We start from the raw sequence: 17,910 nt of genomic DNA on the forward strand, positions 1-17,910 counted from the left end.
GGTGCTGTGTGTACATTGACAAAAAAAATGAACTGAAATAATCTTAACAAATGGCTGCCATATAACAAAGATTGAAAAATTTAAGGGGGTCTGAAAATGTCCCTAAACACTATGTGTATATATATATATATATATATATATATATATAAATATATATATATATATATATATATATATATATAAACACTTGCTCTGGAGTTTCACACAAAGGAGGAGACTGCAGTACGGTGTGATATTTCACATCCTAGAGGCCAGCAAGGAGGCTGGCAGGAGAGCCTTGAGAGGTGGAGAGTTTACAGACTGAGCAGAGTCCTCCAAAGCAAGTCCATTGAGGAATGTGCAAGCGAGGACAGCAGATTCCCCTTGTGGCTCAAGCCCTCCTGCACCATCAACTGTCTACCCAAAATATCTGCCCCCACCCCTGGGCGTTCGGCCACTGTCCTTGCCCCACCCTCCTCGCTCATGCGTGTCCTTGTCCAAACACATGCGCACACATACTAACCAGAATTCCTGTTTCCGAGTTGAGCGTGTATGAGGAGTTGTAGAACTTCATGCTGCTCTTTGGGTCATCAGGAATTTCCTCTTTGTCCTTAAACCACTGGTACTGAGACTTGGGGAAGCCTTCTTCTTCCAAACAACTCAGCTCAGCTGACTTCCCAAAAGGAACCGATTTGGGGACGTTGCATTTTGGAACAACTGGCTTTACTGTCATTTTAGAAAAACAAAGGAATATTGTGACAATACTGCAACATCCAATACGATGACAGGTATACTCTAGAGAAACTAGGGCTGTGCATGAATCGGCGGTGACTCGAATTAGGAATCGAGTAGGCCTTCAAAAGGCAATCATCGAATCCGAATTTTCTGAATTAGAACAAATCTTAGAATATCGTACTACTTAAATTATTCTGACAAGAGCTGCGATTGCTGCCACGCCGCATTTACTTTAAAAAACACAAAATATTTCACGATTTTTAGCCTGTGTTTATGGCAGATGCCATTATGACATACTGCGCAAAGTTTCCGTGCATGTGCGCAATTATAGTTTGTTCTTGCTCTGATGCAAATAGCCATAGACCTCAACGATGATCTCCGCGGAAGGAGGCGTCCGATAGTTGATCTCGAGGAGCTGCACAGATGTTCATGACAGCACCGCAACCGAAGCCGAAAAGGAGCCATCACTGGAGGTGGACGGCTTAAAACAAGAGATTTTGTCCCTAAAATAAGAAATCTGCCAATGGAACTAGTATGAATTGACTTGATAAGATTAAAATAAGATCTTGTACCTTTATGTCTTGCTGAAAATTAAAAAAATTAAAAAAATGTCTTAAAATGAGCACAGTAAGACATTTTCACATTGAGCTACCTTGTGTATGAAATGTGCTATATAAATAAATTTGCTTTGCTTTGCTTTAGAAATATGATAAATTCACCAGGTAAGATTTTGCATTTTTTTTTTGTGTATGGGAGAAAGTTGTGCAGGATTCAACACAGCATGGCAGATGACAAACCAGCTAGCTAGCTCGAAAGGATTAAGAGCACCACCAGCCCGGTTTCTACCGTTGGCCACGGTGCGGCGAGGGATCCTTGTTGAAGTATGCCATTTTAAACTAAAAATAAATATAATGCCGGAGGGAGAAGTGGCAACCAAAATGCGCCAGCATACTCTTTCCAGTTCAATAGACAGTTTTAGAATAATCAAATTGGATTTTACAATAGTTGGAGTATTACATCTCTTTATTTTGTAATAGTACAAGGAGATAGGATTTGTCACCGTCATCACGAATAATGAATCGGAATTTAGAGGGCGAGTCTGAGCCCCGATAGAAACCATAGATGCATTGTGGTGGTGCTGGGCCTTATTCGCAACTATGATGCTTTGAAGTGATACCACCCGGGCGCATGCTTATCGTTCATGGTTCGGATGGGAACATGATTTTAGCGCGATGCCAAAAAATGTTACCAAAACATGTGGCGCTTGCTTTCTTTAGCACTGCAGTTCAGAGCAGATGCAGTTTCAGAAGCTTCCCCTTATAGCCCAGAACATGCCTTTGCAGCTGGGTAGGTCTAGTCTGGTCACAACACATCCTCACATGTATGCCAAAGGCTTGGTGCGACCTACAACACGGTGTCATCTTACCGCATCCAAAGTGTGAACTCACCGGGCAAGGTCTCTCTTTTAAGGGCAAAATAATCATGTTATTATTAGCCTGAATTCGGAATATTCTTGTGCTGTCGTATTTATATCACTCGGAGTCTACATCCTTAAAAGCCTATAACAGATCAATCAAAAGCACAGGTCATTTAGAGTACTGTACCTCGAACAACAAGGTCAATCACAATCTCGTCAAAGGACTTCTGGTCGTCAGCAGCCGTGACCTCACAGCGATATTTTGCTGTGTCCATTCGAGTTGCATTGGTTATCACTAATGTGGCAGGTTCTCTGATCACTGCTCGATTCTCCAAGTCACCTATACAAAGGCAAACATCAAGACCAATGTACTTCATCAATGAATGAACTGTGAGACACAGTGAACTAGTTGTTTGTATATGATTAAGTTACCTGAAACTTTCTTGTTAAAGTATACATAGCTTGGTCCCTCCGCTTTAATCTTTTTCCACTCAATTCTAGGATTGTTTGTGGAAATGGAGTCGATCAAACATGATAATTCAATTCCTAAAGAGTAGACAAATAGATGTGATGTCACGAGAAACAGTTAATACAAGACAAGTGAATTTTGTCATGGTACTTACTGTCAAACTCATCTGTCCACGGTGAATTGTTGTCTGTCCTCAGTATGACTGCCAACACGCTGAAGTAGCCTGCAAAACAAAGAGAGGAGGCAATGCAAAATAAGAATTTCCGCCGCATTAATCTTCATGATAGTGATGATCTCACGCTAATTTGCACAATACCAGCTGACATGCGCCGATGTGCTGTGTTCATTTTAAGACTCTCCTTGGGGATACCTAAGCATATGCCCATTTGAAACATCATAAACTCAGTTGGAGGAGATAAATGTCAATCCCATATCAGTGACATGATTACATTCTGGCCCTCTTTGGCCTAGTTTTGTTACTGTTCATCTTCCATTTTTAGTTGTGTTGGTCAAACCATTGTCTGTGTGTGTTGAGTGGGGGAGTTGTTTCCATGCAGTGCATAATTGTGCACGGAGGCATGTGCTCTTTCAGGGCAAGCTCACCATGCCAGTAGTTCAACTGGCTGCCGAGACCATTTTTCTCTCTCCCCCTTTCCGTGGGCCTGATGCTATTGCCTGTGCAGGCCTGATGGTTCAAAAACACTGGCCCGGCCGGGTAGGGAGCGTCAAATGAATCATCCTGACAGCCATTAGTCCGCATACAAATTCATGCAACATCCCTCCCACAATAATAGGAATCAAAGAAGACACTCAAAGCTTGTGATCACGCTTTCAAGGATGATGGTCTGAACTCACTCAGATCTCAAGGTCAACACTTGCAAATCTATGGATTGGAGACTGTGTTACAGTAAGAAGCACAATCAGCAATGCTGCCATGTATGCAGTCTCCTCAATCTAAAACACGAGGCTAGTATAACCTGACCTCAACCTATGGACACATGGATATGCTGAAGTGTCTAGGGTCACCTGCTAAAGCAGACAAACTAAGCTGATTAGCCCACTGTCTTTTTGGAGATCATGACAAGACGACAGCTTGTTTAGTACAGATGATAGCAACATTACAAAAGTAGGTCGTGCTTCCATTTGAAAAAGTAACCTTCAATAAGCTCATTTAAAAAGTATCAAGTATCATTTGTTTTTTTACCGGAAGGCCTTGATTATATTTTGTTAATTGTTTAATTGAAGTTTATTTGTGCTATTTCAAGCTTTCTATATAAAATGAATGCTTTGGAAAAGGTAATGTAAACATGAAAGCTAATAGTGCCCCACAACAGTTGCCCAGTTCTTCGATTGGGAAACTATCAAGAATAGAAGGTAGGTATTGTAACAACTCATGGAAAATGCAGATAAAAGCATTTTGATGCTGAGTAACAGTAAAAAGATATATATATATATTTTAAATCTGCTTCATCTTTTTTTTTTTTTCTTTTTCGGCCTTTGACAAAAGACTGCACGTGACGCATGACTGCATTATTCTGAGAATGAGTATCAAATGTACTATGTACTGTGTAACTTTATACCACATCTAACTAGGCCAGGTATGCTTAAGAGTCCAAAATATCAGAATATATGTGCCTGCTAAAATAGAATCCAAAAATGACTACGTTATTCCAAGTGATTAATTTAGTACAATAACTTTCGACTAAATGTAGAATTGGGGTTTCCTGTTTGGACTAAAAAAGTGTGGGCATTTTACCCCCTGTCCTCATCCCTAATTCGGTGGGTATTAGTACAGATTAGGCGCCTAAGTGAGCTTGACGCGGAGATAAAAAGCTTGAGAGCTCTGCCATGGAAACAGCTGTCCAGGAAAACATGAAAGCCCTGCACAGAAGGATAAGGTCATTGAACTCATGCATCGAGCCAATAAAAAGGATGGATATACCAGTAATGAGTGTGATTTTAAGCAAATATTTCAGGCTGATAAACATTATGTTTCAAGATGCAAGATCACATGTGTGGTTAACAGACTTAAATATATTGCAATAAAATTCCTGGCACGACTAGATTAAAGTAGAACTCCATTGTCGTAGATGGCTAAAATGTGTCCCACCGGAAGTTCTCCAATTATTAATGATCCTATACATGTATATATACAGTACATAAAGCTGCAACTGTTTTATGGTCTCTGCTTATCAATAAAAATGTAAAAATATTATTATATACAATTTTGGACCCATTCTATGATTTCAACTAGTAAATATAAAAAGTAAAAGTGGTTATAATAATAATAGTAATAATAATAAATAATAATAATTATTATTTATACAGCAGCTTTAAAAAAAACATTTACGTTTATAAGTGTATATATAACATAAGTCTTTTGTCAGACAGAACACTACACAATACATAAAAACAGTCGGATACAATGTCGTTGTCATATTAAAACAACAACGACAACAGAACAGTTGATAATTTTTTAATACACTCATGCATGGGTCATTTTCATAAAATCTTATCAATAACGATAAAGACATGGCCCATTGAATTTTTACTGATTTTAATTGTACTAATATGACTATTTTAATTATTGGCAGTTGTTATCCATCAAGAGGTCATAATTGTTTATAGGGAAAAAAATATTCTGAAGTAATATTTCACTAAATTTGAATGCCAAAATGTATTTACCGTTTTGGGTCAGAAACAAAATTTCATGATTTGCAACATGTTTTCTGAAGATGTTGATTATATTTTTGGATATATATGATTTTTATTTTCCATGGTTTTGCCTTTTCCATGAAAAGTAACACAAATGCATCTTAGTGTCGTCAGAGTTCCTTTTTTTGGGTTCTTTTTCAAACAGTCTTTCTTTGTCACTTAAGCCTCATTATGTTGTTGCAATGCACCAGAGGGATCTATGAGCTGAAATGCTAATGAAGCAGCCATTTTGCATTCACACAATAGCGGACAGCAAAATAAATAATTTCTGAGATATGAATGAATATGTATGAATTTGTGAAAGTGTCAGAACTATTGCATGTCTTTACTGTTATTACGATTGTATAAAGACAAGATGGGTTTCATGAGTAGTTAGGATCATTTATGCACTTGTAGCCACCAAGTTTGAAGGGCAAAACATGTGAATTGTGCAACTCATATGACTTTTATGAAGCTGTTGATGTTTTTACTGTTGTACACTTTGTTTTCACCGCCACAAAAAGAAATGAATTATTTCTTTTTTTAAAAACCTATCCTGTTCAGCTGTTAAGTCAAGCAGAATGGAGAATCTGTATCCCTTTAATGCCTGGATCAGACAACAGGACAAATTCGGTCTTTCACGATTGCACTATGTCAGTCTACTGCCATAAAATCTTGCCGTATCACGGTCAGTGGCAACACTACATGGCATGTATTCATATACCACCGTATCCCGTCTTTTACGATCACTTGTCACATCAAACACTGTCGGGGAGGCGTGACCAGAAAACATGTCACCTTTCACCGTAAACCGGATACATCCGTTACCATGGGGACAACAAGTTGTTGTCAAACAATGGATTGCCCCGACAATGTTGGGGAAAAAAAGAACAAAAAGAGGAAAAACCAGGTGCTCGGGAGAGGACGTATTGGGCTGTCCATTCAAAGATTGTATAAGGTACCGTATGTTCATGTAATTTTAATACGATACAGCTCGCAATCAGGCCACAAAAAGTTATCTAGCCGAGCAAGCTAGTGCTAGCACTAACGTTTGTATGTAAACATGCCGACATTCTGTCGAGTAATGCTCTAAAGCTTCGGTAAACATTGGTTTGTGCGCGTGAGTAAATGTCAACAGCGACCGAGTATGTTGTCAACGGCGAGGAAGGGAGCCGTTGCGCCGGTCACACTACGCAATCCTACTGGTCGACGTCAAGGTGCGCTCTCGGAGAGCTGTCGTTCATATTTCACACTACAAGAAAGATATCCGTAAAATCAAACATGCTAAACTTTTTTATTTTTTTGGTGTCCTAGCACTATCGTAGGGTCAAATCGTTGGTCGTGGATTATGTCCGAAAAGTATTTATTTACTAAAAATAATGTAGTAGGTAGCAAACACAAAACAAAAGTGAACAAATAACTATATATAGTAATAAATCACAAACACAAATTCATATTTATAACAGATTTCAGCCTGCAGCCAAATCTGTACAAGCACTGCACACACAATTGTGAGAAGTAATAACTGTGACATGACTGCTGTCCAGGTGGGTCCACAAATCTTTTTGATTGCTAAACTAGGTGATTCACAGAGACACTACTCTCTTTATTACAAGTCGTGTACTATCTCAATGATTTCAACGAGGTTAAGGTAAAATTATCACATACCGTGCTACTGCTTGATTTGCAGTCCTCATTACTTTTAGTCTTGATTTACTGTAGTCTATAAACTCTTAACCTCAAGGTTTGAATTATCTAAACTAAAGTTTCAGACTCCTGTATCTTCTCCAAGTTGTTGAAGCCGAAGTTTCAGACTACTGTATCTTCTCTATACTACAGTTTACTATCAGCTACTGCTATTTTGTCTATGGCTGGCTGAGCTAAACTAATGAACTTGTCACTCCTTAAGTGCACCTTCTTTCCATGACATAGATGACACCCCAAAAGGCATTTCAGAAGGCATTCCATTTTAAAATCCAATATGCTATTCAATCAGCAGTGCGGAGTCGGGGAGTCTGAAAACTTCCTGACTATAGACTAAGACAATATGAGTCAGTATTTATGGCTGTTTCTTCCGAGACCGAGGTGCGTTGACAAAGCCAAGACAATCACTGACTCAGCGAGTTTAGATGACTCCCGAGTAACTTGATGAAGGCTCAAATGGTTCTGACACTTTTTTTTATGGGAGAGGTGTTTTCCATCTTTTTATTATGTGTGACACATAGCCTACTTCCCTGATCAAGTCAGACTCATCCTGTCTTGTCTCCTTAAAACAAAATGAAACACCCTCTTTTTCCATACTAACTGTGCCAAAGACAGGTCATTAGGGCCCAACACAGCCCTCCCTAGATCCCACTAAGTTGCTAGCTTATCAAAGAAATTTAGGTCAATCGAAACATTGAAGAAGCGGTTTGGGGAGATGCATTTCCAACAAAAGTACCTGGTTCCAGGTCACTAAAAAGTTCCTGTGATTCATTGCTTTCTACATTTCCGATGTCCTGAAAACTTTATGGAAATCAACCTATGACTCAGTGGAAAAAGCAACGACAGTTAACAACAATGCACCGCCAATCCAGTAGGTGGCGATAAATGGTAAACCAAAGCTAACCAGCAACAGTCATTGGCAGCTAAGTCTCGGGAGACTATGCTAATCCACATGTTGTGTCAAGTGTGAGTTTTGGAACATTTTCTGATGCCATTAAAATGACAAGATTGTAAACCAGGGGTGTCAAACTAATTTTATTTCAACGGCCACATTCACCACTATTTGATCTCATGTGTGGCAAGACGAGTATATTTGTTGCTTAGAAAGCTATAAATAACTATTCCCAAATGTTCCCATTGTTTTGGTGCAAATAATTACAATTTGGAAAATATTTACATTTATATTTTTCAGGCTCCAGCACAGCCGTGACCCTAGTGAGGATAAGCGGTATGGAAAATGGATGGATATATTTATTATTATCTGTGGCAAATGTTGCAAATCATATGGGCAATCTGAAATTTCTTAACAAAAACAATTGTCATGTCAACAGTATTACACATCAGTTTTTTCATTGAGAAATGAAACTTACAGATCAAAGTGGATCTATATACATACCGTTTATAAAACAACTTGTTAAGAGCTAGAAATCATTTCAAATTTACATAAATTTCCGCATCCATCTGGAAATCTTGACTACCTCAACTGACTCATCACACCATACAAACTAATGTGGTAACTACTCAGAAAGAGGGGGAAGTTATCCACTTACATACAAGTTGTGGCAGTGCATGAAGATAACAAAAGGGTACCACCAAACCAACCAACCTGTTTTTAACTGAAGCTGTTGACGGACATTTTGTAGTATTTAGTGTCTACAGAACTGTATGCTTCACAATGAAAAGGTGGCACAGCATTTTGTTCCTGAAACTTGGCATCTTTTAGCCTCAAGTGGACAAAATTAGCAACAACCGTTACTTTTATTGAAAAACAGCAGTTAATGGGCGGCACGGTGGACGACTAGCAGTTAATGGGCGGCACGGTGGTTAGCATATCTGCCTCACAGTTCTGTGGACCGGGGTTCAAATCCCGGCCCCGCCTGTGTGGAGTTTGCATGTTCTCCCCGTGTCTCCGTGGGTTATCTCCGGTTTCCTCCCACATCCCAAAAACGTGGTAGGTTGATTGAAAACTCTAAATTGCCCGAAGGTGTGCGAATGGTTGTTTGTTTATATGTGCCCTGCGATTGGCTGGCGACCAGTTCAGGGTGTACCCCGCCTCTCGCCCAGAGTCCGCTGGGATAGGCTCCAGCACGCCCGTGACCCTAGTGAGGATAAGTGGTACAGAAAATGGATGGATTGATGGATAGCAGTTAATGTGTTCTCTACCCATGGGCCGGATTGCACCCCCCGACGGGCCGGTTCTGGCCAGCAGCCCGTACACCCCTATCGTAAACAATTTATTTACTGGTTCTGTTCTTGGGACCACTGCAGTTTTTTTGTCTTATTTTTTTTGTAGGCATACACGATTTTGTAAAGACATTAAAGATGTAAAGGATGGGTATATCCACACATACTTTTAGAATTAGGTACGAAAGAACTTGTCAAGCCAGCACACAATCCTCAACCCCATTCAAACACCTTTTGGATCAACTGCAAGAGTGCTTTTGTGAGTCTGACGCTCTAATCCAACATCAATGTTTGACCTCACAAATTCTCTTCTGGGTGAATGGACAAAATCTCTAGAGACATCCAGGTCTACCCACAAGAGTGTTACACTACGAAGGGGATACTAACTCTGTACTTTCATATTCTGTGTTTCAAATGTTACTTTTTGATTCAACGACATCCAAACATGGTTTTTCAGTGGCCTATATTTGTGATGACTTTCTTTTCTTCTGCTGAGTGAGATCTGGCAGTCAACAAATATATAGCAAAGTTATTTTTTAATCCTTCTTGCTGACCCCACCATGGGCACGGGGTTTTCTCTGTAATCTTCTTGTCTAATTCCTTTCTAAACTCCCCCTCCTTCAGGTTTTACATCACTGAATAATACACTGAGCTGGGTTTTTCTTGATTCCTGCAGTGTAAAAAAAATCCCTCCTTGTTCTGTTGTTCCCCATGGGAAAAATGCACTCGTTTGCTGTTGAATCCAGAGAGGTGAGGTCGGTATCATAAATAGAAAGGTTCAATTAAGCAACCTAGTGATATTCCCTGTGACGCATCTCTGCTTCATGCATATAAAGACTAAACCCACACCCTTTCAGAAGCATGAACATCAAAGTAGAGACGCAAACTTTCACTAATATCAACCATTTGCTGTTTTCTAACTCCAATGCTAGCGCTGCTCATCTACAATGAAATGAACAGTTGTTGTAACCAAATATGGAGCAGTTTGGGATTTTATGTTTTAATCCACTATGTTATTCATCCAGCTGAGTACAGTCAGTTCAATAAATGTACACAGAAGATTAATTTTCTCTAGTAGTCTCACAAAAATCAGTGTCCATTCCAAATGAACACTGCGGCTGTTCCCTGACCACCCTATCAGAAGAAACACATCTCCAAGGCTGTGTCCTCCAACTCATATATTTTGTAACAGTTTATAAAAATGACAACATGACATACTGCACGTGTCTAAAATTGTCTGACCATGTGTGAGGTTATCAAAGGGCAGCGGAGGTTTTACCACATTTTCACATGAGAGGTAAAGGGAGCATGTGCATCCAGCTACACGTTGCAGGCCAGGTGCATGTACTGTACACTGTGTATGTGCACAAAGAGCACATGTCCTGCATACCCTATATTTACTCAGTGCCACACTCCCAATATAAACACAGCTAAAAAGGCAAATGGGAATGTAAACCAAAGGCCAGGGACACATTTTCGGGGCTAGTCGGTTCAACATAAAGGAAAGGTTTTCATTAATCAGCAAAACACTGGTAATCCCAGAAGAAACCAAATGAATTATACAAGTAATTCCCAAACACTGGATTGGCTGGCGACCAGTTCAGGGTGTACCCCGCCTCTCGACCGAAGATAGATGGGATAGGCTCCAGCGCGCCCGCGACCCTAGTGAGGATAAGCGGTACAGAAAATGGATGGATGGATTCCCAGTCACTGTGCTGCGGCCCATTAGCGTGCTGTGAGACATCATCTCACCTACCTAGGAAAATAATCAAATTTGACTTAATTTTCGGGTCACAGATATACAATATGACTAGAGCCAGGAAACAGAGTAGCCCATGCCTATGTGGCAGCTGTATTGAATGTGTCGACATTAAATCAATGGCAATGGATTGACATATGTGGTCATGTTGAATGTGGCGGCATTTCTAGGCATTGTATTGACGTGGCGGCCATGATGACAGGAGTTCTATTGTCGAACAGAGTTGTACGCAGAGAGAGAGAGCAGCAATGGGTGGGCGGCATTTTTTTCTTTTTGCGATGTCTCTGGAGCTATACTGCAGTCGGGAACATGCTATTTTTGCAACAGTAACATTTTTTTTTTTTTTTTGTCAACCCGTTTGTCTATAAGTATGGCACCTAATCTTACCCAATTTGGGAAATAGAAAGCACACTAATTCCTTGTGGCTCATGAAAGCGATCTGCCCGACATGCCACTAGTCACTACAACAAGCACCCCAGCGTGGTAAGTTTGGGTAAGATTTAAAACTTTTCAAACATTTTCAAGCTTTTTTTTTAGTTGTTCACAACAACTTTGTACTGTACTTGAGGGCACAAAAATTGTACAAAACAAAAGTTTTCTCCTGTGGTCCGTAATATTAGTGCATATGGCCACAATAAAAGTGCTTCAATATAACGGACAATAACGGTCTATAATGGACACACACCCCTCCCCCATTACTCTGTTCCACTGTATATACAATTTTTGTTTATTGGTGTACCATGACGATTTTTTAATGTAAAATATATGACTTTGCCAAATAAAGATTGGGAAAAGAATTATCCAACACCCGTAAGTACCTACACATACAGCATGTCATATTAAGAGATGTTCTACCTTGGCTGAGGTTTGCGCTCTCCTCCTCGCCATTCTTCACTCAAATGAAGCATTGACTTCAATTAATCTTTTATGTCACCCTATTCCACACAGTTGCGTTTTTAGGCACAAATTACCATCCCCTCCCCTGGCTTCAAACAAAAGATGCCCTGTCTTGAGTTGTTCAACACATCTAGATGCGAATACCATGAAATAAAAGCAGGAATTCTGAAGTTTTGTCTCATATGCATATTTTGATCTGAAACCCAAATGTCTTCAGAATACAACAAAAACAAAAGAGTGGAGCTTGCCGTTCCACGACTTTTGAGGGGACTGTATATACCCAACATTAACTGTTAACAAGTTATTTGTTTAAATATAGTAACAATAATATATTATTTTGAGTCACTGCTTCTTATAAAGATTTTTGTGTATGTAGTTATAAGTACAATACTTAACAAACGCTAAGCTCCAAACGTATTGGACCAATGTAACATTTATGCTCTAGCTTCCCTAAATTAACAGCACTGATAATTACCAAAATATGTATTTTTATAGTTCTTTAATGGTTAATACACCAGTATGTAAAAGCTGTTCTATCGAAATTATATTTTTAATGCAAAAATATGCTGATTGTTATGAACTTGGTTACCTCAATTAGTTACATAGGTGGGTAAAAAGTAGACTCAGCTCTCATTATGATGCACGACAGGTCTACACCACTGTAAACTACAACCATAATAATACGCTAGCTAAAAAATACCATTTACACTTGAATTTACATTTACAGTACACAGCATTTGCATTACTGCCTGAATAGATAACTGCAGGCGGCACGGTGGCCGACTGGTTAGAGCGTCAGCCTCACAGTTCTGCGGACCGGGGTTCAATCCCCGGCCCCGCCTGTGTGGAGTTTGCATGTTCTCCCCGTGCCTGCGTGGGTTTCCTCCCACATCCCAAAAACATGCATGAATTGGAGACTCTAAATTGCCCATAGGCATGACTGTGAGTGTGAATGGTTGTTTGTTTCTATGTGCCCTCTGATTGGCTGGCAACCAGTTCAGGGTGTACCCCGCCTCCTGCCCGATGACAGCTGGGATAGGCTCCAGCACGCCCGCGACCCTAGTGAGGAGAAGCGGCTCAGAAAATGGATGGATGGATAGATAACTGCATTGGCCTATGATTTTGAATGAAATCTTCCATCAAAAATTCATTATAGATTCAATAATGTGTCAACATGTGCATCATGTAAAATACTTTTTGTTCTTTTTTAAGAAAATAAAAAACAAATAATAATCACTGCTTTCTTAAAATGATCAGAGAATCAAATTATGTGATCCCAAAAATGGGTACAATATTATTTAGCTGTCACAATGAGCTTTGGAAAAGTGATTGTCATGACTCGTATGGGGTCATTCCAACTATGATTCCATTTACGGAATTCTGCTGAAAGTACACGCAACACCTTTCAAGTGAATATTTATATTCATATAAAAACAATGTTACACTTTTCGGCACTGCATACATGACTGCTCAGTTTATGTAGCACAAAAGGTGAATGCAGGCCTCAAGCGAATGTATGACCAAAGCAGGAACGAGGATAGGACACAACTGTTTGGAGGCAGCATAAAAACAAGACAGTCACATCGCTGTCAGCACTTGAACAGTTAGTGCGAGTGTTAATGTTGTAGAGTTGACCCTAACAAATACAGAAAAGACAAATCACATCCAAATCAAATTATATCTTCAAGCTTTCAGTCCCTATACAGTATAAAATTGTATTAAAGCCTATCATAAACATTTCAAGAGCACTTTTCCAAAATATATTAAATACCAGATATAAAAACAATTCGATCTTGCCAAGTCATTCCACTGTATACTTTATTATCTGGCTTGTCAATGTTTTGCTTAAAGCGGCAATATCTATTCCTGTTTAAAATGTGTTCCATTACATTTATAGTTTAATTCCAAACCTCGGTAAGCATCATGGCTGTTTTATTTTTTTTTGTAAAATGCGACACACACACACACACACGCACACACACACACTTCCACAGACTCCGCCCACAAGTGACTTGACAGGATCCCACCTGTTCAAGTAGCTGTGGGAGAAAGTAAGTGAGACCACGCTCTTCCTCCATGTAAATAGTAACCGTGTGACCTGACAACAGCTAGGGGAAGGTTTAAGAGCTGACTGAGCTTGCAAAGGGAATGACTCCAGTTAGTATTGACCCGAGGTTGTTTTTTTCACAGCTGTGGTCATCTTCCCAACATAAGTATGTCTTCAACCAGCTCACAACTTCTTTAAACCTTATGTAGATGATAGAACCATGAACCAATCCTGATAATGATGGTCTTGACTAGAATGTCTTTTGGCATACTGTATAGAGCCGACACCCGCATACCTGTGGTTCAGCACCCATGGATTCACCTATCCGCTGATTCCCCCCACCCCCCAATTTTTTTCAAATTCGTTTTCGATTACTTAAATTTTTTTCTCTCTTGTTTTGGTTTATTCTGTTTTTGAGGAGGAACCAACCACGTAAACGCTTGATGGCAGTTTATTCCCGCTTGTTCAAGAATTTTTGGATTAAAAAAAAAAAAAAACATTTTTTCAATGAAATTATAAAGTTCATCATTTATGTGTGGATTTTCACTATTTGCTGTCTGGCCCGGTCCCTATCCCCCGCGAATAGGCTACGCTGAAAATAATATATATATTTAAAAAAAACAATACTAAGTCACAGAATTATGAAAATAAAGTCTTTATTTTGCAAGGATAAAGTTATTCTACTATGATGGGGGGCGGGGAAATCATAACTTTACGAGAATAAAGCAAAACATATACCTGCATTGGATGAGGACGGTTGAGGATCTTGTCACTTTTCACTATGGTATATATTTTAAAGAAGTCAGCATTATCAGGGTTAATGTGATTGCCGTGTTTTTTGTTTCATCATTATCAACCAGAAGGGTTCTTAAACAAAAAAAAATTATGACTAATATAATGATAATATAAATGCTCCAGTTTACCCATGGCCCTGAGGACAATCACAATACAGTATGTAACAGATGGAGTTTTTGGATAATCCAAGGGATATATGTTAGAGGCATCTGATGTGTGGGATTAATCATTTTTCAGACAACTTGCAATATTCTAACTTTTTTCTCATCCCAGTACGACTTCATTCTCATAACATTAACAGCTCTATTTTTGTAGACAGCGCATCTGCTGGCGAATCCTTGCTTTTCGTCCAAGCGCAAGGCTAGCTGCGCATGTTTGCCAATTCGACAAACCGTTTTGCGTCAATATGGGTGTTCCGGCACAGCAAAGGCTTGCCCATGGAGATGCACCCGGCGGAGTTACAATTTGACAATGACAATGCTCCACTTCCACACAGATCGCTGCGATTACGTATCACCCTCTTCTGGACAGAGTTGTCTCTGTCGAGACTGTCATTGCACAAGGAATGAGAGGAGGTGCTTTGACTGGCGGCGAATGAGGTTGCCTGTAAACAAACCCCACAGTGGCGCAGCCTACCCACCTTCGGATCCGCCGGGTTGCGCTGGTCTATGAAATTACCAACACTGGTCTACCCCCTGGTGCATAGTTGCGCCGCCCACCACGCCAGATTTATGCCGGTCAAGAAAATAGGGCCTTTTATGTTAATTCTTGGAACATTATAATTTTTTTTTTTAAACTTAATTTTACTATTTTTGTCTTTTCAGTGTGACCCTAATACTCTTCATACGATAATGACTGTGGTCCTATAAATTTAATTGGGAAGTAAAATAATACAAAGAGAGACAGCCAAGTCAAAACATTAGTGGTGAACAATGCAAAAGAAATGCATTCACGCTTATTTTATGACGTCTATAGTCACCTTGTGACAAAACAGATCTCTTTTTTTTTTTTTTATCAAATTCTCTTTTTAGTCTCTCAAAGGAGCCACTTGTGTCACACATAAGGGTAAGTGAAAGGTAGACAACAATCAAATATGCAAATTTCACCTGTCTACTTTGTAAGTAACAACATGAATATGTCAGCAATTGCTTTTTGGTACACTGTGGGTGGCAGGTTGTAAAATTTTAAAATTAGAGCTGAACTTCTCCTACAGCATGTCTAAATTTGGGTCATAATTTCATATGCCTAAATCACAGTGAAGCGAGAGACTTTAACGTCATTAATGGGATTGATAGAGAGAGAATACTAGCAGACTAGCAAAGGCTGCTTGTTCCAGTGACCTTCACATCCGGAGTCTTGATGGCTTGTCCTGGTGCGAAGTACAGCCAACAGAATAATGTTCAGAGATAAAAGTCATCAGAGAAACACTATGTTCTGAATGCTAATTAGATAGTATAAACCACCTCAACGGCAACAACGCCTGTCATCCATCAACTCAATCTCTGTTTTTTTGTTTTTTATATGCTGCTATTCCTAATCACTGTCACATTACCTCACAAAAAAACAAAATAAAAAAAAAAACCCAACCAAACAAAAACTCATCATATATATAAAACACCTTTTTAAAATCGTTAAGTGCTGCTTTATCCTGTACTGCTGTAACATTGGAATTTCCTTTGTCGGTCTCAAAAATGGATTATTTTATAATACCTTCCTATTATCTATTTTAATAAGCATTAAAGACAAACAAAACCATGACGACAAAGTGATCGAAAGAGGTAGCACCGTAACCTACTAATTTATTTCTAAATGTCTAAATATATACTCCTATTAATTGATTCACAAGTGACTCATAAGTGACTCATACAAGTCCTAGTAACAGATGGATTGTAGTACCAGCAGGTAATTCAAATTTCTTTTGTTATCCAAGTGTCGACTAACAGGGTGCAGTTTTCCGCCACCAGGCCTCCTTGTGTATTCATTTATGCTGCATTTACATATGTTACCGGAGGCCCTGATCCGGGAGACGATTTAGGCCAGGCCAGAGCATTTGCCTTACTGCTGGTGAGCCCTCTGATCGTGGCAGGGTCAAATACTCCGCCAAAGCCACTGAGGGGAGTTGGGGGGAGGCGATGGTGACACTGAATGCCTAGGAACCTGTCACTTTGTGTCATTGTCTGCATGTGGCCTGCTCCCACTTTGACTTCCAACAATTACAACAAGCTCACAGGGGTGGATTAAGGGGAGGCAAATTTCTACTACTACAAATTGCCTTTCCCTTCAGATCATTAACTTTGTGCTCTTGAAGAAATATATAGCATATATACTACTAATACTGTATAACCTCCAAAGTCAAAGACCCCTTCATTTCCACAGTTTTTATTCAACCCAAGAATCTCAGGAGATGGGTTGCTCTTTTATGTGGATTTTGTGTGCTTTTTGCAATGGCACCAAAAAGGGGAGGCCTACTTGTGATGAGGAAAATACCAAAAATGCAATGAAAGGAAAGCAGTATACATGACCTGGACAATCAGCACTACAATGAATTAAAGAGGACATATAAATGGAAAAATGCATCGTAATTGTTTATATACAAATAGTTGGGTTTCCCATCCATCAAATGTGAAATTAAACAACCAAGTAAATATTTTGTTAAATTCCTTGTCCTGAAAAAGGCGCTATAAGGGAGCTTTTCTGAATTATGTGAAATGTGTCATTGTCATTTCCATAATAAACACCCCCACACTGTGTTTTTCCACCCATAACTTGGCACCTAGGTTGTCCGTAGATCCGCCATTTTAAGCACTACAAAGAAGCACTATCATGTCAATGCCAAAATGTAATCAGAGCTCCAGTGCTAGGACAGATTAGCATCAGCGACCAGTGTTACCAGCGATAGGTTGAGCTCACCGACACATACTCAAATGTTCCTTGTTATTGTGGGGATGGGTAAAGGGATTTGTGTTTGGCGATGCATGGATCTGCTACCCTAATTGACAAAGTGTAAGTCAGTGGCTTGGAGATGAAATGCTGCCTCCATGAGTGAAAACACAATTGAATGTCAGTAGGTGTCATTTGTTGTTGGGACGCAGAGGGATGAACATCTGATCTGGAGGGAGTCTCAGTCTTCAATAACACCACAAAAAGTAGCTAGATTTGTTGCCAGTTGTTTTTGAAAAATACTCGGTCATGAAATGATGTCACTAAATTGTGGACACTGAGTCGCCCTA

At 39.6% G+C, this 17,910-nt stretch overlaps 1 protein-coding gene across 1 annotated transcript in view; it reads right to left on the bottom strand.

The window, feature by feature from the left end:
- jam3b (junctional adhesion molecule 3b) overlaps nt 1-17,910 on the bottom strand; it is a 47,287-nt gene that overhangs the window by 8,557 nt on the left and 20,820 nt on the right. Inside the window, exons 2-5 of the mRNA XM_061751327.1 lie at nt 2,755-2,823; nt 2,564-2,677; nt 2,319-2,471; nt 503-705 (exon numbers count right to left, since the gene is read on the bottom strand). Coding sequence (XP_061607311.1) covers nt 503-705; nt 2,319-2,471; nt 2,564-2,677; nt 2,755-2,823 — 539 coding nt within the window. The remainder of the gene's footprint in view (nt 1-502; nt 706-2,318; nt 2,472-2,563; nt 2,678-2,754; nt 2,824-17,910) is intronic.

This window comes from Phyllopteryx taeniolatus, chromosome 17 (genome assembly GCF_024500385.1).
Source record: "Phyllopteryx taeniolatus isolate TA_2022b chromosome 17, UOR_Ptae_1.2, whole genome shotgun sequence".
Classification (NCBI taxonomy): domain Eukaryota; kingdom Metazoa; phylum Chordata; class Actinopteri; order Syngnathiformes; family Syngnathidae; genus Phyllopteryx; species Phyllopteryx taeniolatus.